Below are 24,814 nucleotides of genomic sequence, written 5' to 3'. Positions count from 1 at the left end.
TGTGATGGAGTGAACATATGATATTTTGTGAGACATTTAATGACATTTTGTTTAAAAAGATGGGTCATGGACTTGCCCACAACAAACTTTAGCTACTGTAGCAGTCCCTTAATATATGGAAATATGACATATAAGAAAGCTATTCTCAGATCAAAAAATTACATTTTTAGTCTTAAAGATTTTGACATTTTTACCACTCTTTGAATTTTAATGACTTTTTCTATTTACTTAAAACTATTTTTATAACAACAAAAGGTTATCTTTTTACAGACAGCTAGCCCCCAAATAATTTGCACAATTGCATTTGCATTAAAATACTATTCGAATGTCTGGAATCACTGTAGTTTTTTAAGAAATGAATTTCACAAGGATTAAGTTTATTCTACAAAGATTAATTAAAAATATTTTTATTAAAAAAAAGGAAAAAAAGACAGGCACTTTATCATGGTTTCCTGTTTTCAGCACTGATAATAGTAGCTAAGAATGTTTCTTGAGCAGCAAATCAGCATATTAGGCTCTGTCCCAAATGGCACCCTAAACACTCACGGCCTTCCTACGAGTCTGCACTTTCGTGACGTAATGTCGCTTTGACTGTTGGGAAGAAGTCTGCCGCTGAGCTCGCACCAGTGCGGGCTCAGCAAAAGTGCGCATCGAGGGCGCAAATCGTCCGCAAAGAGGGCGCTCGCGAGCACCCTTCTGAAGCCTAAAATTGACAAATGGGACACCCTACGGTCTTGTGGAATTAACGGCACGCGCACGCGGCAGCCATTGTAAGTCCACAAGACCGAAAGTGCATAGAAGTGTGCCATTTGGGACAGGGCCTAAAATTCTCAGTTGCATGTGCAATCGCGCATGTCTGCGAAACTCATTAATATTCATGTATGCTCCGCCTTCGGAAACCGAAAATCTCAGAAACCGAAAATCTTGTAACACCGGTAGTACACGATGACGTCAGATTTTGTGACGTTGCTCCGACTTTGCTTTTCAAACCGGAAGACATATATCGCTCTGAAAAATGCAAAAATAACTAATTTCAGCTTTTAAATAAAATTAATGAGTAGCCTACCTTTAGTGTTTTCAATGATGTGCAGCCTATACATATCTGTTCACAGCTCAAAAAATGTGTTCTGGGGTTTCATGACCCTTTAATTTATGAAGATAGTGTAAAACTCTCGCAGTTCAAAAAGCTTACGCTACGTCCTACGCCTTCCCTATTAAACTTATGGAAAAAACTTAACTGACGCGACACCAGTTCTGTTTTTTCAGTAGAATAGTAGATTTCCGTATTTTAGTAGAATACGGAAGGTGATCTGGCGGAAGCTAGATATTTTACTTCATAACTTATTAAATATGGATTTTTTTTTTTTTTTACATAAACGTATATCGCTTCGCTTCAGAAGGCCTTTATTAACCCCCCGGAGCCGTGTGGAATATGTTTCTGATGGATGGATGTGGATGGAGACACTTTCTTCAGCTCATTGGTCCCGTTCACTGCCATTATAGCTTGGATGCATCAGGATATTTATTAATATATCTCAGATTGTGTTCACCAGAAAGAAGAAAGTCATATACACCAAGGATGGCTTGTTGAGGGTGAGCAAAGCTTTTCATTTTAAAGTGAACTAATCCTTTAAAGGGTTAGTTCACCCAAAAATGAAAATTATGTCATTAATTACTCAGTCGTTCCACACCCGAAAGACTTTCGTTCATCTTCAGAACACAAATTAAGATATTTTTGATGAAATCCGATGGCTCAGTGAGGCCTGCATTGCCAGCAATAACACTTCCTTTTTCAATGTCCAGAAAGGTACTAAAGACATATTTAAAACAGTTCATGTGACTATAGTGGTTCAACTTTAATATTATAAATTGACGAGAATACTTTTTGTGCGCCAAGAATAACAAAATAGCAACTTCATTCAACAATATCTAGTGATGGGCGATTTCAAAACACTGCTTCATGAAGCTTCGAAGACTTATGAATCTTTTGTTTCGAACAAAGGTGTGGCACAAAAATAAGAACACAGAGGTTTAGGGTGCCATTTGGGACACGGCCTAGAAACTTTTATTCAATATACTATCAAGACATTGATTCCAGTGCTAAGAGAGAGAGAGCCATTTTGGACAAACTGATTCAACAGAATGAATCAGATTTCTCTGCACTACATTTGAGATTGAGAGAGTGGCTCAATATCAATATATCTGTATGGTACAATAGTAAGATTAGTATGCTAGTGTGCTATTCCATATTTAGCCCATAATTGATTACCACTGCTTTTGGTAATATATGCAGATTTTCCTGTTTAATATGGAATATCTTTTCTTGCATAAATCATGTTATACTCAATGAAGATCTAGGTCAAAATAGGATCATGTATTGTGTGTTGTTGTTCTACAGCTGTCTTTGTTCACTGCATTTGCTTAGCACATAGCCTATCCAGATATGCACATTTAGATATGGGACTATACTTTTAGTTTTAACAGACTTTTTAGTAGATTTTATGTCCGCATGAAATATCAATACCAGTAATAGTAAGTCTGTGTACCAACATAATGGCATTAGGTAAAAGGATGTTTTATATAGGGCTTAATTAATATGGTACTGTACCTTTAAGAGCGGAAACAGCTCCTGTTCTCTCCTCCACCCTCTGCTCTGTTCAATGACGCTTCACAACATCGCTTTCACCGAGCAAGACACGAATGAAAGAACGAATCATTTACAGGTAAAAAGCCATACTATGTTTTATATGAGGATGTGCATTTATGTGCTTTTAATGATTAGATTTGTCGTTAATACGAAATTGAACGGGCCAGTTTCTCACCTGTCTTCGTGACGATGCTTAAACACCTTGTGGCTGAAAACAGACAGCTGTCACGATATAGTTCAATCAAACAATAACAGCGCCAAATAATATTGCTGGCTCTTATATATGAGCTTATTTCAGCTTTTTTAAATATCGCTGCAGTCTTAAATGCATGTTGAGTTTAATTATTCATGCTGCATTTCACGGAGAAAGGTGGCGCATCAACATTTAGCTTGTATTTCATAAAAATAAGTATTAAAGTGAGTTTTGGATTGACTGTACTATGGAGATTTTCAGATAAGGATGACAGATATGACGTCATCCAGGGCTCGCTCCAGCAGTGGATCTGGAGAGGCAGCGGATGTGATGTGAACGGGAATCACCATCTGCACCATGAATGTGTAGACTGTCAACTGATCAACTGTAACCAAGCCACATTTCCACACAATTGATTCATTTGATACAAAAAATAAGAGGTTTTATTAAGCATTAAACACTATTGAACGTTTATGCTTTATAAATTAGTATTTCAGTTCAGACAAGGAATTTCTGTGCCAAATGGCTGCATTTTTTGTAACCTCTTTAAGGTAGAGCCACTAACTTAATACATAGGGCCTGTTATATACATTATGACCAAAGTCCTCTATATAATATTGAGCCCAAGGGAGAGGAAGCCCACCCATTAAAATTACGTATCATGAATTGTAGTGATGATTGCTGTCTGTAAATAATGCACAGAATTTTATAACATAATAAATGCATGTTAAATAGGATAATTGACTAGTTTCTATGTTATATTATACAGCACTCTGCTGTGTACCATCATAGTAGACTTGGATGTAATATTCAATTCAATTCACGTTTATTTGTATAGCGCTTTTCACAATATATATCGTTTTAAAGCAGCTTTACAGGGAGTGAATGTCAACATTACAATTTAGAGTAATCTGTTATCAGAGTTGGCTGTGTCCAAATTACGTAATTTCAGAAATGTACATATAATCACGCAGTTAGCTAACAATGTAATAATTTAGGCAATTTAATTTACAGTCACTGTTAGCAAATTAATTTAAGGTATAAACAATAAGCTAATGGAAGTAAATATATAAGTAATTGCACAATATGGATGATGTTAATAATTTTAACAAAATAAGAATTTAAAAAAAGTCATCTTATTTTTTATTTAGTACGGCGATAAGCTACATAAGATATTTACATGTTTCCCAGAAAACAAAATAAGTGCAGTTTACTCCGATCATTCAGTTCTAATGGTTTACAGTCCCCGGCACTTAAATGCATTGTGTTCTTCAGCATCAGTGATTGTTTGCACCTTTTGTAATAGTTGAGTCCCTTAATTGTCCTCAGTGTGAAAAGATGGATCTCAAATATGCAGAAGATGCTAGAAAACCAAAAAAATATGCAATATATAGAGGTTTTTCAAAAGAAAAGTTTAACTGCTCAGGACAAACAAGTGACTGGTGAACAACCATCACAAAAACAGTCATTGATCAACCAAGTAACAATGCACAGTATTAAGATTTAAGGGTATGTAAACTTTTGAAGTGTTTCATTTGTGTAAATTCAGTTATTTTGTCTTGTGGACTGTATGTAAACATCTGTTAATGTGAAACAGCTTATTCAGGACAGTACAAAATAAAAAATAAGATGCAATTTTTAAAATCCCTATTTTGTTAAGATTATTAACATCTTGCATATTCTGCAAGGGGTATGTAAACTTATGAGTAAAACTGTAGCTGAATTCAGTTTTTCATTTGTTCATCTACAACCACATTAAATCACAGTGAAATCAAAATTGACCATTCTTATTATTTATGAAATATTGCAGTATTTATTATACATGATTTAATTAGTTTGATCATGCACATCATTATTTTTTTTTAAAATGTATGTGCCTCCTTGTAGTCTTTAATCAAAAGAACTTCCCCTCCCTCTTGCAATGATATCTCTTCTCTGATGGTGTGTCTACTGTCCTGAGGATGGGACAATAACCTCTCCCCTCCAGCAACCTCTCACTCACATGAGATCACTGCAATAGCAAACCACAACGATCCAATCGATTCCAATTGATAAAATCAAGTCCCGCCCTACATTTCTTTATGTTCAAAAAGCTGAATATAAAAGACAATAACAACTTCTGTTTCATGCCAACATTTACATTAGCCATACATTCAGTCAATACATATATCTGATAGCTACAAGTCACTACAAAGGGATTAAACCCATCACTAGACAGGCCTATAGAATGAATATATAAATAGATTGAAATATATCAAATGTTAGATAAATTCACAATAGGGACATTTTTGTCCCCACACATTAAATAATATATTTAAATATATGTAATATTTTTTAAAATGTATTTAAATATATTTTTGCTCTAAACACTCATTTATTTCTGACTTTGGCTTTCAGTATATTACAAATTTGATTTTATTTTCTGTTTATTTTTATTTCAGGTTTGTAGGGCCTGTTTGACTCTGAAAACCATGGACCAAGTGTGACATTGGTGTATTTCCTATCATCTCTTTTACCAACTCTTCATTCTCTATCAAGATGGCGTCATGTGTTTCCGGCTGCTCTTCAATGATGAGGTTCTGTCAGAAGCTGAACAGACTAAAGACGTTGGAGGATGACGTGATGGCAACATCACTGAAACGTTGTCTGTCCACAGTTGACCTCGCTCTGCTTGGTGTAGGTGGAATGGTGGGATCAGGCCTGTATGTTCTCACAGGAACTGTTGCTAAAGACACTGCAGGACCAGCTGTCGTAGTGTCGTTCATCATAGCAGGAGTAGCGTCTCTCATGGCTGCGCTGTGCTATGCTGAGTTTGGCGCCCGTGTACCAAAGACAGGCTCCGCCTACATGTTTACCTACGTTTCTGTTGGGGAAATCTGGGCCTTCCTGATTGGTTGGAATGTAATTTTGGAGTATATGATAGGCGGGGCGGCAGTAGCTCGTGCGTGGAGTGGCTATCTGGACTCTATTTTCAATCACCGCATCCAGAACTTCACTGAAAGTCATGTTATGCGTTGGGACGTGCCCTTCCTCACTCATTACCCAGACCTCTTAGCGGCTTCAATCCTCCTAGTGGCTTCATTTTTCATCTCATTTGGTGTTCGTGTCTCATCTTGGCTCAACCACATCTTTTCGGCCATCAGTATGGTAGTCATTGCCTTTATCTTGGTGTTTGGCTTCGCATTGGCTGATCCAGTCAACTGGAGCGCCCGGGAGGGAGGCTTTGCCCCATTTGGATTTTCAGGTATTATGGCAGGAACTGCAACATGCTTCTATGCCTTTGTTGGCTTTGACGTGATAGCAGCTTCTAGTGAAGAGGCCAGTAATCCTCAGAAGGCTGTTCCTGCAGCGACTGCCATATCATTGGGCCTGGCGGCCACAGCGTACGTCCTGGTGTCCACAGTTCTTACATTGATGGTTCCATGGCATACACTCGACCCAAACTCAGCTCTGTCAGATGCGTTCTTCAGACGGGGATATAGCTGGGCCGGGTTCATCGTGGCTGTGGGCTCCATCTGTGGTGAGTATAAGTCAGTGGTTGACATATAGGTTTTCAACGGCCAGTGTTAATATATAGAGAGCAGGGTGGTCGATGGTTGAGTTAATACAAATATACACAATTAAACGAAGACAATAGATGTACAAAATGTTTAATTTAATAACCACTTATTTTATGAAATATTTATTGATTCACAAAAAAAAATTAGGTAATAGTGGCCAATCATATGAGCAAATTATTCAGTCATGTCTTGATGCAATATCACATCACTTTTTTGATGCTCTTTTTTAATAATTTATTCAATAAATTTCTAGGATGGATATATACTGTATATAATATTTATATACTTAATATATACTTAATATTTTTGTTATACTTTGATACCATGATGAATAGAAAGTGCACCAAATAAGCATATTAGAATATTAGATTTTTGAAGGGTCATGTGACACTGAAGACTAGAGTAATTATGCTGAAAAATTCAGCTTTGCAATATACAGTTTAAAATATGCAGCCATGGTGAGCATAAGAGACTTTCAGAAACATAAAAAATTATTACTGACCCCGAACTTTTGAACGTTAGTGTGTGTACAGATCCATACTGATGTTCATATGGTCACTTTGACATGTAAAAAATATTACATTTTTTTTATTATTTTATTTAAGATTGTGGGGCTTTTTTGTGTGTGTGTGTGTGTTTTTGGAAGACGTGACTGAACTTTATAGCAGTCTCTATAATTGTTATGTTGATATAGATGAAGTATTGTTAGATTTTTAAAAAGAGGACTATGGAGTTTATACTGTTTCCTATCTTCTCTAATCTCTTTCATCTAGCCATGAACACTGTGTTGCTCAGCAACCTCTTCTCTCTCCCGCGGATTGTGTATGCCATGGCTGAGGATGGCCTCTTCTTCTCTGTCTTTTCTCGTGTCAACCCTGTAACCAAAGTCCCAGTGATCGCCATTCTTGTTTTTGGCAGCCTTATGGCATTTCTTGCCCTCATCTTTGATCTAGAAGCACTAGTCCAGTTCCTCTCTATTGGCACTCTGCTTGCTTACACGTTTGTAGCGGCCAGCATCATAGTGCTCCGCTTCCAATCGGATAAAAGTACTGGGGGATCTGGAGGAGGTGGAATCAAGACAGATGCTTCATCCACACCTTCACTGAACCAGTCAGGGCAGCAGGTGGACCCATCTGTGGCAGTGAATGAGACCCAGACCTTTGCACAGGACAGCGGAGAGCCGAAGGAGTATGAATCTTTCTCTGATAAACTTCAGCTGGTGGAGAGGCAGAAGGCGGTGAAGGAGAGACGTGCTGCTGGAACACTGAAGGCTTGTTGGGAACCGTATCTTGGCCGCATACTGGGGGACTGTGAGCCAGGGGAGGTGGTGGCATTCTCTGTGCTGGCTCTGATGGTCAGTGCAGTCTCTCTTTGTGCTGTGTTGGTCTTTGGGAATAATCAGCTTCATCTGCCTATCTGGAGTTTCACCCTGCTGCTGGTCATCTTCAGTCTGGTCTTCCTGCTCAGTCTGGCTCTCATCTGGGTCCATGAACAACAGCCCAATCACAAGACTTTCCAGGTGAGTTACTAATACCGCTGTAATGAGGTGAATAGACATCTGGTTAGACAAAACCACAGATATTTACACAGATAGTTAAAGGGTTAGTTTACAAAAAAATGCTAATTCTGTCATCAATTACTCACTGTCATGTCATTCAGAAACAATACAATTTCTGTTCATCTTTAGAACACAAATAAAAGTAATTTATTAGTAATTTTTTAATAAAATTTGAGAAATTTCTGTCCCTCCGTTTGAAGTGTATTCTCCCAAAACTGATGTTCAACAAGTTCATAAAGAGATCGTAAAAGAAATCCAAATTAATTTAATTTAGGATTTTATTCACATATTGATCAGTGAACATTCTCAGAGCACTCTTTTTATGAACGTTTTGAACCAAGGTTTGGTTGATTAGATTTTTCATGGTAGGACAGAAATCTCTCAGATTTTATTAAAATATTTATTTAAAAGATGAATGAAAGTCTTATGGGTTTGGAACAACATGAGAGTGATTGATGACTGAATTTTATTTTTGGTTGAACTTTACACTTTAATAAACTGTGGGAATGAATGTATGGTACACGTAATTAGTTGAATTTCATTTATTATTGAAGCATGTGTGTTTTTATCTACGCAAATATTTGTCTAATATTTGTCCTGTGCAAGCCTACATCATGAAATGTTACAATTGCTTATACTGTATCTGTAACTGGTCATAAGTTTATTTACACCTTGCAGAATCTGCAAAATGTTAACTGACTGAGCTTTTGAACTTGAATGTGTAATGAGTGACAACCGATAAGTACTACACAGCAAAATCCCCAGAGTTAAATCATCTCTGCTCAGAGTACATATGGTCCCTCTCTAAATAGTGTTAAAATAACACTGAAGTAGAGTTAAATTTAATGAGATAATTAAGCAATTATTTAAGTAATGATTGCGCATTAGTGATGAACACCTGCTGTTAACAAGCAGAATCACTGAGGAAATAAGAAAAAACACAAAAACTACAAGTGACTTAAGTCACAGCCTTATTAATTGCTTAATTATCTAATTAACTTTAACTCTGCTTCAGTGTTACTTTAACACTATTTAGAGAGGGGACCATATGTACTCTGAGCAGAGTTGATTTAACTCTGGGGATTTTGCTGTGTAAGAGCATTTGGGAGTAAACTGAGGATACTGATATCTGATATAAAATCATGCAAAAATTGTTTCAATCTAGAGATGTAAACAGATTTTAGCATTGTTTAATGTAAATGTAAATTAGATAATTTCAATGACTTTGGTTTTTAGGAGCTGAATTGCCTGCAACAAACCAAAAAAACACACAAACTTACTCTAAACTCCCTTTATTAATACAACCATATAAATAAATGTACAAAAAAAAAAAAAAAAAAAACCAGTATGCCAGGAACCACATGATAATCAGTTCATGTAAGATGTATGTAAAATAATCACTGAATAGTTTTCTTGAACCAGTTGATTTAAACACAGAGATTGAGATTCATAGAAATAAGTCACTAGTATGTGTTTCATCATTCAGGTTCCTCTGGTGCCATTTGTTCCTGGCTTCAGCATCCTTCTGAATGTATTTCTCATGTTGAAGTTAAGTCCTCTCACCTGGATCCGTTTCACTATATGGCTCGCAGCAGGTACTAGTTCATCACATTCCACTTCTTCTTCACTACTGTATTGTGAATTACATAAACATCAATTTAGTATTTACTATACTAAAGTAAAGCAGCAAAGGAGACATATACACTTTATGAACTGACCGACTCAGTACAGAACAGCATTATCTTATTAAAGAAAATTACTGAAAACAATAAATATATCCCTCTCTTATGGTGATAGTACACTCAAAAATAAGTATCTACCCTCATATTGTTCCATTCTGTAAGTCTTTATTTCTTGTGTGAAACACAAAAGGGATGTTAAGCTGAGTGTTTAACCTACTTTTTTCTTATCATTAAAGAGAATGGCAGCCATTACAAGCTGCGTTTCCATTACAGATTTACACAAAACTTTTGTGATATTTTCTAAATGTCGATAAAAAACTATTGCGAATGACGGCGTTTCCATTAACCAATGTTATGGGACTAAAGCGTAATTTTTTTCCTTTAGCGATAAGTCTTTCCAAAAATCATGGCAATGGATAGGTGTACGTTTTTCCCAGCCATCGCACTAGCCATTATTTTTAATGGAGATGTAGGCATGATGTCCAAGCATTAATGGCAAGGAAAGTCCTTTATACTTCGGAGCAGCCACGTATGATGTGTTTCTGGGTGTTTCTCCCTCCTATCTGCTTCAAGGTCTTGATAAATTGTGGCATTTCTTTGTTGTTTAGAATCCAGTATTCCCGTAATTCTTTTGTCTTTTATGAGTTTAATAAAGAACTGTCTCGTCTTCTGTTCAAACTTACCACGTCATCTTTAACATACACCAGGTAACCTGTAAATGTGAAAAAACTGTTTCCATTGCAGTTTTGCTAAAATTTTGCTAAATTTTTTTCAAATTGCCTGAAAAACCACCTCCAACGAGCAAAAAAACATTTTTAATATATATGGGAGTTTTTGTAAAATTGACGTGTTTCCATTGGGCGTATTTTTAATTCACTATTTTAATTTGCACAATTTGAAAGGTGGTGTAAACGCGACTACTGTCAAACTCCAAAAAGACAAAAAAGTACCCTTGAAGTTTTTTAAACCCATCCAATAGCTTTCTGCATGAAACATTCTGAATTGTAAATTGTTAGTCACAGATTTGGAGAGTAAATGTAGACAGAATTTACATTTTTGAGTGAACTGTTCCTTTAAATATTTTCACACACTGACATTTTGTTTGGAAATTGCTTGTAGCTAATAGCCTCGAGTTCAAACTGACAGGTGAATACAAACACCATTTTAATTTAATTTCAATTTTAATTTTTCAATTTTAATTAACAAGTTATAAATTGAAAATGACATGTCTATAGATTGTTTAGACTTGTTTTGTTAGTTTTTTTTAGTCAAAGCTAATAGCTCAATGGTGGATGCTTCTCCATGTGCAAGCTCTTAAAGAGACATGGCAGCTATTGTCTTTAGTGTCTCAGCATTAATTGGCTATGGACTCATCTGTGGGAAAAGAATAACATGATTATCTTCAGCTCCTGTCAACACTGCTACAAACCATTTAAACAGTTAAACCAGCTGAGTCACATAATCAAATTTGTCCTCTTCCTCTGTCACAGGTCTTCTGGTGTATTTCGGGTATGGCGTCTGGCACAGCAAGGAGGGTTTACGGGAAAAGCAGGGGCAGGAAGTGGCAGCGCGATATGTGGTCCTTCCCAGCGGCAGCCTGGTGGAGACAGTCCAGAACGTCCAGCCTGAAGGACACACTCACAACACACACACACCAACCCTCGACAATCCACCTGCCAGCAGGTGATCTGATCATGCTGAGGTGTGTTTACAGTACACCTGCATGCCTGCCTGTTCTATTACTCTTGCTTTCTTTCTCTTATGTTTCACTTCCCTTTACTACTGCTGTCATCATGTCAAGATAAACCAAACTGTTCATCATGGATTAAAGGAATGTTTGGGTTTGATACAAGTAAAGCCCAGCATTTGTGGCATAATGTTTATTTCCACAAAAAAATATTACAACTCATACCTCTTTTTTTTAATATAAAATGGCAAGGGACTTTAATGTTTGCGGATTGGCCCCATTCACTTCCTTTGTAAGTGTCTCACTGTAACTCAGATATTTGCTTATTTTTAGGAAGGACAAATGTAAAAACATTTTTGTAGTAATCAACATTATGCCACAAAGGCTGTGAGATTAAACTTGTACTGAACATGAAATATTTCTTCTAAAGTCAGTAAGTGATTGTTTGTATGCATTCAACTTCCTTTGTCGGCATCCTAAACATAACTGTGGGCCATTTACTTTCTTTCTTATGTAACATATCCACTGTAAAGCTACTTTTAGCAATCATGCTGGCTTGTTTGTAAATTATATATGAGAGTAAGTGAAGTGCACCATAATTCTGTGGCCCAACCGGATTCAGTATCTCCATTGTCTTTTATGGTGTTTACATAGAGCCGAGTGGATCCGCTTTGCTGCTCTTTGAAAGCTGAAACCTTTAAGACAGGCTGCTGTTTATCATTCAAACACTGATGTAAGTTGTTGCTTGAGCATATTCCGAGGAAACCTTTTTATTTGTGTAGTCCAAACACTGAAACACACAGGTATGATGGTACATTAATTTATAATGCAAGAGTCTGTGGCTGTAGTTACTGGCAGATAACATATATTTTTATGGTTTCTGCAGACTTGTGGGAAATACTGACAATCACTGGTTGTTAGACAGAATATATAGGATCTTTTTAAAGGTCTATGAGTGTCTTAGCAAATGTTGTTATGGGATCATGTGGATCTACTCAAATCTATTTCCCTTCCCACCCCCACACACACTTACTCTGATGGCCATAATTTTAATTTAACAGAAGCCATGAACCATTAATGGATCACATGAATCTACTCAAACATTACTATTTTTACACATACATTGTTTTTTGGGTGTCTGGTTCACAAACACACTCCTTAAACACACACTAATCTCAGTTTTCTCTCTGTTTTGTTTTCCATCGCTTTTCTGCACCTCATGAATATTTATTTTTATAATACAGTATAACTGTATATTTATTTATTTTTCAGTGTAACCTCCAACCAAAATCATGTTTTAATAATGTTCACTATTCATGATGTTAAAGTGAATTAAGTTTTTATGTTTTTCATATATGTTTGTATGATAACCTTAGTATAAGCTGCTCTTGAGTAATCATGTTTCATTTGTGTTTACTGACACTCCTCACTTGCCTTACCTTTGCAAACACACTTACCCTAACATTCACTAATCCTTATTCCCACACTCAGATTTGCACATCTCATGTGACATCGACACACACACACACCAAACTCCCCTTATTCTCACACACACTCACACAGTGTGGCGTGACAGAGCTGGGACATTTACTTGGCATCGGTACCTTGGAACTGACTGGTTGTTTTAGCATCTGGGTCAGTGACACACATTTTTTTATTGTCCAAATCTATTAATTTATTCAAAAAATATATATAAAAAATACATTTCATACATACAATTACTTGAATATACCTCTTTTATGATAAACAAGTTTCTAATATAAATAATAATAATAATAATAATAATAATAATAAAATGACAGGGTGATACAAATCCTGATTTCAGAATGAAGAAGAAAAACTCATTAAAAGGAGTTCTTGAAAAGAAATCATTTTATCTTTTATTTTATTCTTAGAAAAAAATACTATAAATATTTGAAAAACTATTTGAAAAGAGTTCATTTCCAAGAACATGACACATGCATTTAAGGGTGTGTTCACACTTTTGGTCCAGACCAAAAAAGAAAATGATACATTTAGTCCTGGTTCGCTGTCATTTTTGACACCAAGCCTAATGATATAAAAGAAAAGGCATAAGGATAAGGTCACAACCTGATTGGACAGCTTTATTTATGCATATTCTGTGACAGAACTTTTTATTTTTCCAAGCTGAGAACTCATAAAGAGCTTATAAAATGTGTAACGGAGTCTAAACAGCAGCAGAAATGATTTCGATGCCTGTACTGAACTCTAATGGGCAATGTAGCTCTTATGATGAGAGAACCCAAGTATGCTTGAGCATTCTATACTTTATAGGGTCACACCTTGTGACATCACATCTTGTTTTTAGTTTGTTTATCTTTGGTCTGTGTTGTTGTGTTCATATTTTTAGTCTAAACGCAGTTTAGTTTGAAAGTTTGTTTGAAAGTAGACCGAGACCCTCTAAAAATGTGGGTCTCGGTCCGCTTGTTTGGTGCGCACTAGGGTTCAGATGTCAGCATTCACACTTAATCAAATGAACCACACTAACCATGCAATCACACCAGAGTTCATTGTAATCAAACCAAACCTGCCAAGTGTGAATGAACCCTTAAACATTTTCCTTTATCTTTGAACACTTCTATTTGTCATTGAGCAAGCTCCATGTGTGCAGTAGTATTTGAGCTTTAAATTTTATTCTGACCATGTTAGAATAGAAGAGAATAGAATACTCAAAATTATATTGGCAAACTTACACACACACATACACACAGTGTTGAGAATGACTGGCCCCAAAATCACCAGTGTGCCCTTCAGAGCACTTCACCTTGAGTTTTTCAAAGTGGACTGTCTGTTTTAGTTGGGATGCATTATAAAGGCATAGGAACTTACAACTGAAACTAATTAATAATAATTTATGCTTCTCTAACATTATATTATTGAGAAACAAGCACAGAACGGACCCTTTCCTCGGTACAAGCATAATAGAAGAGTGTGTTTTATACATATATAGATACTGGCTGGACAGCAGATTTAAAAAAAAATATATTCCATACAAAAGCAAGTATGGGATATTCCGCTTCACAAGCCCCTGTAATCTCCCTCACCCCCTAGATTTACAGCGTTCCCTTCCTCACAGATTGACCCGGATTATCCCTGTAGAGAGAGTCAGTGCAGCTGGAGATTATTGTACAGCACTACACACATTCAGAAACATGATGTGTCATTCTACTTCCCGTTTCTGTTTAATCATGCAAACTCCTAATTTTTCCTCTCTTATATAAAAAATGTGACTGCTCCCTCTCTGTATTCCAAAATGTCATTATATATTCCTGTTTATGTCCTTCATACCATTTTTATCAATCACATGATTAGGGTAAAAGGCCCAACACATCACATTGTGGCTGCCCATCCACTGCTTCAGAATATTGATATAAAATACTCCCTTTACTGAGTGCACTTGCCCTGGTGTTTGTTCAGACGCTTCTATTGGAGGGTTATATTCCAAGTCTGTTTTCTACTTTTGTTCAACAGCTGTCTTGAATTTGTATCTAAAACTGTCTGCCAGTCCACTTTGCTGTATAATCCACTTCATGTCTTTCTGTCAGCCAGACGTAGTTGCTTAAAGAGGATGTTGAAGACTAGATGAAGGCACAAGTCCCAGTTAACAAGTAAATATTAAATCTATATGTTTGTATAGCACATGTAACCAATGGCCTTAATGATTCAGATACTGAAGCATTCCCAAAGTTTTACATACAGCTACTGTAGACTTGTAATTTTAGACTTGTATAGACTGTAATTTTGTGGAATGTAAGATTATTGAATCAAAGATGAAAATGATTATAAAGCTGGGATCTTGTTTTAAAAAATTTTTGGAGCACCTGTTATTGTCTTAACCTCTTTCTACACATTTTCCTGTAAACCAGCTTGGTTTGTTTATGCCCTTCTCACTTGCACTCTCATCTCTTATTAAGAAATTTCCTCTTTGTTGTGTCATGAGCATATACCTCTGTCTTTGTAAATTTCTGTTATGAGAGATTGTATTATATAGTGATGAATAAATGTTTTGAAGCATCATATGGTTCTGTTATTCATATAATTTGTGGGGTATTCTTTTAAATTTATTTTGGGGGAATTTTTATTATAGTTAATATTAAGTGACAAAAATGATTGTATAGATTTTCTTTTAAATAATCCATGGTAAAAAACGTTAACATCAGGAATGACAGATAAATCTATCTGGCAGGAATGGATTATTAGATTAAGCTGAATTTGTGAGAAGTCACATGGGAATTTTTTCTTATTACCAGTTTAACCTAGACGACCTCGGCTTAAATAGGTGGAGAGAGATAACTGGAGCGTTAACTTTTGCTATGTGTTTGTCAAATGCTACATGAATGATGCAGCTTGACAACCAGAATCTACCCAGACTCTATAATATGACACCCATCATGCTTAGCTGCACATGAGAATCCCATCAGTGCCACAGAACAAAACACTGGGGTTAAATTTCGCTTATACATGCTGAGTTTGTCAGTCCTATAAACACAAAATTGTTCCGTAGTAATGTGCAATACAGTGTGTACCTTGAGTTTACCATAGGAACCAACACAGGAAACTGTGTGACAGAAAACATTGTGTGTGCAGTTGATTTAATATTACATACAGCACTGATAGACTGATGGATCTCTGTAGTGAAAAGATGAGGTTTCACTCAAACCTGAGGGTTACCATGACAACAACATAGTGAGGGCTTTGTCAGTAATATATTCATATCTGTTCAGTTGTCAAGGTTAAAATTATCTTAGTTCACAATACATTAACTAATGTTAACAGATCATAATGTATTAGTGAATGTTGAGATTAACATTAACGACGAAAAATAAATGCTTTAGAAGTATTGTTCATTGTTAGTTCATGTTAACTAATAGTTAACAAATGAGACCTAACGGTAAAGTGTTACTAATTTATGAATATGTAAAAGATAAAAATTACAATAACCACAACAGATTATAATATTCTGGGTGTTGACAGCCCAGACTCTCTGTTATTTAGCTGTTTAGACGTTCTTCTGTGTCTCTGATCAAGTCAAATTTGCATTCTACTGGCATACGCAATAAACATCCATCATACACAAACAGGGAAATAACAAATCTAAAGGAAATACATAATAATGGACATTAATGAGCAAGAAACAGCTGTAGAAATAATAAAAGTTGTATTGTTCTTGAAGTAATATTCTGAATGCATGTTACCAAGTCAATGGAGGGATGATTGATTAAATAATGTAGTAAATGCATAATTCGTAAATGCAATTCATACATACAATGACTTGAATACATCTCTTCTGTGATGAACATGTTTTCAACAGACTAATATTTCATTGAAGTGAAAAGAACCTTTTGCAGCTATTAATGGACAAGGCTTCATGTCACACAACATGCAAACACAAGAGATTTTGCCACTGTCTTTGCTTTTTCCACTGCTTCTGTTTGCACACGCCGAGTCTCATCATTCACACAGACTACAGTCATTTTCTCAGCTCTCAGCAGACGCTCCTCTAGCTGCTGTCACAGTATCCCTCTCTCTTAAAGCTTACAATGGAGTGCAGCAGTGTATCATCTAACACCACTCTCTGCTCTGTTCCATTGGGCTGTTTGATGGTTACATTGGCCTTGGCTCGGTTTTGAATGCTTTCACACCTGCAGCTTTTTCTGCACTCCTTGCATTTAATATGGAACAGTTTGGAATTCGAGAGAGAGAGTGTTGCACCACATGAACAAAAATATTCAAAGGTCAATAATGCCTCAGTGACCAGCCCTGAGATGATTGTCTCTTCAGGCTCCTGTAAATTTTGAGTGTTGTGAGTTCAGTTGAACAAAGTACATTTCCTTCGCCAAAGTCGCAGATGGAAAGACTTTTAAAATATATTTAAATCAATTCAAAATAAAAGAGCTTTAAAATACTAGAGAAACCCATACTAATGCACACACGCACGATTCTTCCATCCACAAAAACTATAGTGCCTCAGAAGCATGGCTTCATTCACACCTGACTGATTACAAAAAGGACCTCAAATGTCTTCCAAATTTGCATGCCCTGTAAAATGACCAACATAATGGCCATGATGTGACAAAAAATGCCTATACTTATATTTATACTTATAATACTATCCAGCCCCTCCCCTTGTCATGTTCCTTCTTGCAGCTGGTAACCCATATGTGTGTGTTCACAAACAGTAATGATACTAACAAAACATAAATAATTTCATTTTGATACAGTCCTCACATAAATTCAGCCAGCTTCTTCATTTTGACCTGAAATATTAACCAGCAAAAATATTTTCCAACCCATTTGCTGAACAGCATGGTTTTGAAGATCCAGTTCATACAACATTCGTTGTTGCTTGTTTCAACATTCATAAAATGCCATATGTCCATTGTAAGGTCAGTCTGTTAAGTGACATCACTTCCTCCTGCGACGTGTGCCTGCAGACCGGATGCGAGCAGCCTGACGAATGTTCATGTATCTTTCTTCCACATCTTGGTGGAGAGAGAGGCAGAGAGTCTGATGATGAAGAATGGATGAAGGGGAGGTGGGAGAGGAGGTGCTAGAGCTGTCCAGAGGTCCCATCGCTACAGCTTCTCTGTCCATCTCTACTATCCCAGAGTCTGAAGATCTTTGTTTTTCCTCTCTGTCCTTCAGTCTGGCCAGACTGTTACTCAGGGAGGCGTTCTCCTGCTGCAGAACCCTGATCCTCACTGAGTTTGCCTTCAGCTGCTGCTCCATGTCACACATCACATCACCTGTAGCTGTAACACACAGAGAGAACCGGTTGTAAGTGGCAGTTAGGGGTGTAAATTGCACAAAATTTAACAACAGGTTTTTGTACAGACTTTCAAATGAGGTTTTACAATCATTTTAGAGAGGCAACATCTAATAATTGGCTTATGTATCAAATAACAGTACCAAAATGTGGTAACATATTTCATTCATTTTTCTATTTTTATAAAATACTTCTGACAATCCTGCACTGATTTTCTGTCTCACAGGCCTAAACATAATACAAGTTGTAAGCTGTATGTGTTTAATTCACTGGAAAAGAACCGGGAAGTTGTTCATTAAATAATTAGCTGTCCTGTATGGTTTTTATTTATTGAAGAAAAAAAAAACTACTCATAAGTGTTGTAAAGTACGTTCATGAATCAGACTACATTTGTTACTACTGTTTTGATTCACTTAAAAGAGTCGACTCATTGAAGTAATTCTTTGGGGAACTGGGGCACAATGGTCAAGCTGATGTTTTTGATTCACTTGCTCATAAAAGTTCTTCTTTTGTTTCTGATTTGGACCTCACTGGTCAGTTTATGTTTTGTGCCATAGATTCAGTAGCAGTGCTGCTAAATAGTATAGATTGCATTAGTGCCCACCCAATTTTTAGCAGCCTTGGTTCTGGAATTATTAGTCCCATTCATTTTTCCCATAGGTATTTTTAGAAAAAAATCTTTGTTAAAAAGTTATAAGCCATGAACCAAACCAACCAGCCACAAGGTGAATCACAACATTATGAAAGACAAAGTAACAAGTTTGTGTAATTAATGGCATTAACAAACTATTGATTATAGTTGTTGATTTTATATACACTTCACAGGAGTGGATGGTTCTATTGGTGCAAGCCGCACAACGTGCAATTCTCTGATTAATAAAGATTTCTAACTTTCTTTCTTCTAATATGTTATCATTTAAAAATCAATTCCCTGTGGAGAAAATCAATGGGATTTTTACTTCCAGGAACCCAACATTAAACTCTATTGCAGGAGAATGCATTAACCTTATGTTCATTAGCAGAACCGAATGTCATTCCGTTATTTAAAAAAAGGCAGTGTCTACTTGCACTGTTGGCAAAGGCTATTTTCACTTACTCTGCTGACCACGCTCTTCAGATATTTTACCTTTAAAACAAAAAGCATAGTACTTGTTTTTACACTCTGCTATTAAAACTTGTGCAAACAGTATATACCACTACTTCCACTCAATGTAAATAGCACCTACATTTTTACACTGAGTATAAATAGCCACTGCCTTCTGAATAAATTCTGGTTCTGAATAAGAAATTTGTTCCTAACTTAAAGTCACCATAAAAACAAAATGGACAGTTCTTGTTTTTTTATGGAATATTGCAGTATTGCAGTATTGCAATATTGTATTTATTATAAATGATTTATCTTTGCACATCAGTATATCTATTTTAATTCATGTGCACTTGTCATTTTTAATCAAAACAACTTCTCCTTCCACTTGCACTGATATCTCTTCTTTTCTCTGATGATGTTTACTGGCATGAGGGCTGGACAACCTGTCACTCACAACAATAGCAAACCACAATGACCCAATCAATTCTTGATTGGCAAAATCAAGTCCTGTCCTACATTTTTTCTTGTTCGGGAAGCCGTTTCACTCAGATATACGTCACAATAGGTAAGAAAAGACTATTGCAACTTTTGTTTCATGCGTGGAGTGGGCAGAGTTTACTCACTCTGTGGTGCTGCTTGTGGATTGAGCTCAGGAAAGGCCACCAGTATCCTCTCTCTCTGGGCAGCTTCTTCCAGCATCTCTTTCAGATGAGACACACTCTCCTCCAGTTCTGTGATCTGTGTCTGCTGCCTCTGTTTCTCAATACACAGTGAACTACATCGGGACTGCAGAGAAAGAAACTCTCAGGTTTACTTTAATGTAGTCAGGCTGATTCTGTCATACTAAATATTTTTGACTTTAAATTAGTTATTTGAGATGTTTACCTGCTGCTGTGTGAGTTGCTCCTGAAGCGTGTCTTTTTCTTGTATGATCTGTTTGAGTTTGTTTGCAAGATCAGCTTTTTCATCCTCGCATTCTTCCAGACTGCCATGTAGATCCTCAGTCTGCTGAACCAGCACATCCAGATGCTTCCGCAGAGCCGTCTGCTTCACCTGAAGAGCCTGTGCCCAAAATGACCATGTGTCATGATCCAATTAGATGGAATCAAGTCTAGCTCAACACTCATTGAATATCAAGTTATGGAAATAACATTGTTAAAGTTGTTCGTGTTGATGATTTTAATATTATGATATTTATCATAGTAATCATGATAAATCATAGTAATCACACCTCATGCTGGTGTTGCACACTGTGTTTTTTGGCACTTTCTTTGTCTAACAGTGTCTGTGTACTTCTGAGCTCCTTCTCCAGGTTTTTCCTGCTCTCCTCCATCTCTTTTAACATGGTCTCTTGTGAATTATGCAGATGATGAATTTGCTCCTGTAGAGCAGCTCTCTCACATTCTATAGAAAAAAATGTAACGCATTACTTACATCATCACAAAATCAATCTTGTAGGCCTTTGCCACGTTCCTTAATTCAGGGGTTTTCAAACTGGGGTCAAGGGACCCCCAGGGGCCACAAAGTAGTGCTGGGGGGGCCCTCAAAAAAGGAAATTCTACAATAATAAAATATTCTACAAAATTATTTATTGGGGCTGTCAAGAACAAGATATTAAAATTGTTTAATGCAGTATTTTTAACACATAGAATTAGATGTTCTTACTGTTTTCTAAAGAAATCGGGATTATTCACAATTCAGCTCACCAGGCACTTTATTAGGTACATATACCCCTTTTGCGATTAGACCTGCCTTAAAGGGTTAGTTTACCCAAAAATGAAATTTCTGCCATTAATTACTCACCCTCATGTCATTCCACACCCATAAGACCTTCGTTCATCTTCAAAAATAACGAAAATAGCGACTTTATTCAACAAATTCATAAATAGCATAGGAGAATGACAGGGGAGAGACGATTTTGTTGAATAACTAAACAAAAGTCGTTATTTTTGTTTTGTTTTTGAGCACAAAAAGTATTCTTGTTGCTTCATAACTTTAAAGGGTTAGTTCACCCAAAAATGTAAATTCTGTCATTAATTACTCACCCTCATGTCGTTCTACACCCGTAAGACCTTTGTTCATCTTCTGAACACAAATTAAGATATTTTTGCTAAAATCCGATGGCTCAGTGAGGCTTGCATAGCCAGCAAGATAATTAACACTTTCAGATGCCCAGAAAGCTACTAAAGACGTATTTAAAACAGTTCATGTGACTATACAGTGGTTCAACCTTAATGTAATGAAGCGACGAGAATACTTTTTTTGCACCAAAAAAACAAAATAAGGACTTTATTCAACAATATCTACTGATGGGTGATTTCAAAACACTGCTTCATGAAGCTTCGAAGCTTTACGAATCTTTTGTTTCGAATCAGTGGTTCGGAGCACGTATCAAACTGCCAAAGTCACGTGAACCATTGAAATTTCGAAACACTTATGATGCAACAAAGCCTCGTTTACTGAAATCACGTGACTTTGGCAGTTTGATACACCTAATAAAGTGGCTGGTGAGTGTATATACATATATATATATATATATATATATATATATATATATATATACATATATATATAAATATGTATCAAAATTAAATAGCTGTCATTGCATTTTAAGAAGGAGGTCCTAACATCAAAAACTTTGAAACCCCCTGCCCTGTATTATTCCATATATTTACTTAGACCTTTTAAGGATTTTATTTCGGTTCTATTTTGGTAGACAGTAGTTGTAGTGGATACTGCTGGCCAATACTTCTATAATGATGTCCAGCTTACCAAGACTCTGTTTTGCTTCTGTCTGCAAATTCAGTTCTGCTGTGAGTTCAGAATATTTTTCCTCTAAAAACGTCACACCTGTGAATAACAATGTTTATTAACATTAACTGCATTAACTTTTATATAGTAAGTTTTAGATATGAGTTAAAGGGTTAGTTCAACCAAAAATAAAAATAATGTCATTTATTACTCACCCTCATGTCGTTCCACACCCATAAGACCTTCGTTCATCTTCGGAACACAGATTAAGATATTTTTGATTAAATCCGATGGCTCAGTGAGGCCTGCATCGCCAGCAATGGTACTTCCTCTCTCAAGATCCATATAGGTACTAAAGACATATTTAAAACAGTTCATGTGAGTACAGTGGTTCAATCTTAATATTATAAAGTGACGAGAATATTTTTTGTGCGCCAAAAAAAACAAAATAATGGCTTTTTAACAATATCGAGTGATGGCCGATTTCAAAACACTGCTTCATGAAGCTTTGGAGCTTTACGAATCGAATCAGTGGTTCGGAGCGCCAAAGTCACGTGATTTCAGCAGTTTGACACGTGATCCGAATCACTGATTCGACACAAAAGATTCATGTGTTGTGAAATCGGCCATCACTAGATATTGTTAAAAAGTCGTTATTTTGTTTTTTTGGCACACAAAAAATATTCTCGTCGCTTTATAATATTAAGATTGAACCACTGAACTCACATGAACTGTTTTAAATTTGTTTTTAGTACCTTTATGGATCTTGAGAGAGGAAGTACCATTGCTGGTGATCCAGGCCTCACCGAGCCATCGGATTTAATCAAAAATATCTTAATTTGTGTTCAGCAGATGAACGAAGGTCTTACGGGTGAAGAACGACATAAGGGTGAGTAATAAATGACATTATTTTCATTTTTGGGTGAACTAACCCTTTAAGGGTTTTAAAGAAACACTCACCTCTCTTTAACTCCTCCTGCTCCTCCTTTAGCCTCCTTACTGCTTCTTCTCCCTTGACCTTTACCTCCTGCATTCTGCGCTCACACTCCTCCTCCATCTTCCTCCTCTCCTCCTTCTCTCTTTTGATCGTATCTGCTAGCTGTTTTCTCAGCTTCTCTCGCTCCATCTCTGTCTCTTTCAGCTTCTTCTTCAGTGGCTCAACTGTTTCTCTCACCTCCAATTTAAAAAGAATAATCAAATAAGGAAATACACTACCGGTCAAATTATTTTTCAATTGCAATAATAAATGAGCACCAAATCAGCATATTAGAATAATTTCTAAAGGATCATGTGACACTGAAGACTGGAGTAATGGCTGCTGAAAATTCAGCTTTGCCATCACAGGAATAAATTACATTTTAAAATATATTCAAATAGAAAACAGCTTTTTTAAAATTATAATAATATACTCAGACCCTCACCTCCAGAACATGTTTCCCAACACGGCTAATATCCTTACGCTGCTCACTTGCCCACTGGGAAATGTCACATGCAGACAAGCGGCCCAGCTGCTGCGTTTCCTCCACAGCTTCCAGGAAGCCCTGCATGGAGCAAGGCAAACCCAGAGACTGGCAAAGAGACACTAGAGCATCACTGCTCTCCTTCATCACTGCCTGAACACAAGCACAGGCCTCACAGGGCACCAGGGCCGACTCTACCGTCTGACAGCTCACAGTGTGAGTGGACGGAGACACACAGGAACCTGAAGTGGACACTCTTCTGTGGTGGGAAGAGGAATCTGGGGTACTTGAGGTGGTTTTATAGGTGCTTGTCATGGAGGTGCTCTGTGTATTGTGCGTATTAACAGTAGGAGTGTTTGCTGCTGTTCTGGTAATGAATGAACTCCGCTGAGATTGAGGTTGCTGTCCACTGGTGCTCTGAAAGAAAAGACCTTTTAGTAAATCATGCAAATTAACTGATTGTTTTCAGTGAAATGCAACTGATTACACTGTTTAATGATTTAGTTTATAAGCAAGGATAATTTTTGACCAAGTCTTGTGTGTGTTTTGTCTTTATCATCCTTCTTACTTCTTGTGCTTGTTGATTTCTGAGCTGAAGTAGGTTGTTCCAGAAGCGTTTGACCACAGGACCGATGGAAACAGAGGATTCATTTTGACCAGATGATAAAGCTCTCTGCTTCTCAAGCAACAGCTCAGCATGAACATTAAAACTCTGAAGAAGAAGCATTAATCTGGGACAAACACACAAACGCACATAATGAATTTTGAAGAAAAAAAAAGATGGTTCCCACAAAAATATTAAACAGCAGCACCAAATCAGCATAATGATTTCTGAAGGAACATAAGACACTGAAGGAGTAATGGCTGCTGTAAATGTAGCTTTGCCATCACAGGAACAAATATGTTAAATATATTAACAGAAAACAGTTATTTTAAAATGTAATAATATTTCACAGTGTTACTGTTTTTACTCTATTTTGATTAAATAAATGTAGGTCAGCATAACAGACAAGTGTTTTACACAATTCACAACAAGTTGATTACCTGTCAATCAGCAACTCTAGCAAGACTATGTGGGAGTGCTGACTGAATTCCTCCTCACCATCTACATAGTCATACTCTTCTAAAAGACTGACCAAATCCAGATTACATGACAGTTTATCGGGGAACTTCCATGATGGGAAACGGACGGGTCCAGTCTTAGAAAAAACATCCAGCACCGCTCCCTGTAAATCAATAAGATCTCTCCGAAGGCTGTCGATACAGTCCTGACGGCCCAACAGATGAGTCATTGTTCAACAGACCAAAATATGCGTTTGTTCGTTAAGAGTTTCTGTAGCAAGAACATGTGAATTAGCTCTATACACACCAGGTTTCCATGGTCACGTGTAGGCAGAATCAT

The 24,814-nt window shown here is 36.7% G+C and overlaps 2 protein-coding genes across 2 annotated transcripts; one reads left to right on the top strand and one right to left on the bottom strand.

The window, feature by feature from the left end:
* Positions 1 to 2,615: 2,615 nt before the first annotated feature.
* Positions 2,616 to 15,365, top strand: LOC127517125 (cationic amino acid transporter 4-like). Its single transcript, XM_051902349.1, has 5 exons — positions 2,616 to 2,723; positions 5,282 to 6,360; positions 7,174 to 7,919; positions 9,445 to 9,553; positions 11,131 to 15,365. The coding sequence occupies exons 2-5, from the start codon at positions 5,379 to 5,381 to the stop codon at positions 11,325 to 11,327; spliced, it is 2,034 nt and encodes a 677-aa protein (XP_051758309.1). The 5' UTR covers positions 2,616 to 2,723; positions 5,282 to 5,378; the 3' UTR covers positions 11,328 to 15,365.
* A 1,141-nt stretch (positions 15,366 to 16,506) lies between these two features.
* LOC127517126 (coiled-coil domain-containing protein 157-like) lies at positions 16,507 to 24,804 on the bottom strand. Its single transcript, XM_051902351.1, has 9 exons — positions 24,457 to 24,804; positions 23,981 to 24,143; positions 23,374 to 23,829; positions 22,913 to 23,126; positions 21,974 to 22,051; positions 20,433 to 20,605; positions 20,087 to 20,263; positions 19,825 to 19,987; positions 16,507 to 18,100 (listed from the first exon to the last, which is right to left on the bottom strand). The coding sequence occupies exons 1-9, from the start codon at positions 24,702 to 24,704 to the stop codon at positions 17,754 to 17,756; spliced, it is 2,019 nt and encodes a 672-aa protein (XP_051758311.1). The 5' UTR covers positions 24,705 to 24,804; the 3' UTR covers positions 16,507 to 17,753.
* Between the last annotated feature and the right edge of the window lie 10 nt (positions 24,805 to 24,814).

This window comes from Ctenopharyngodon idella, chromosome 8 (assembly GCF_019924925.1).
Source record: "Ctenopharyngodon idella isolate HZGC_01 chromosome 8, HZGC01, whole genome shotgun sequence".
NCBI classification, from domain to species: Eukaryota; Metazoa; Chordata; class Actinopteri; order Cypriniformes; family Xenocyprididae; genus Ctenopharyngodon; species Ctenopharyngodon idella.
The sequence above is the reverse complement of the archived record's forward strand: the minus strand, read 5'-3'. Positions and strand labels throughout refer to the sequence as shown.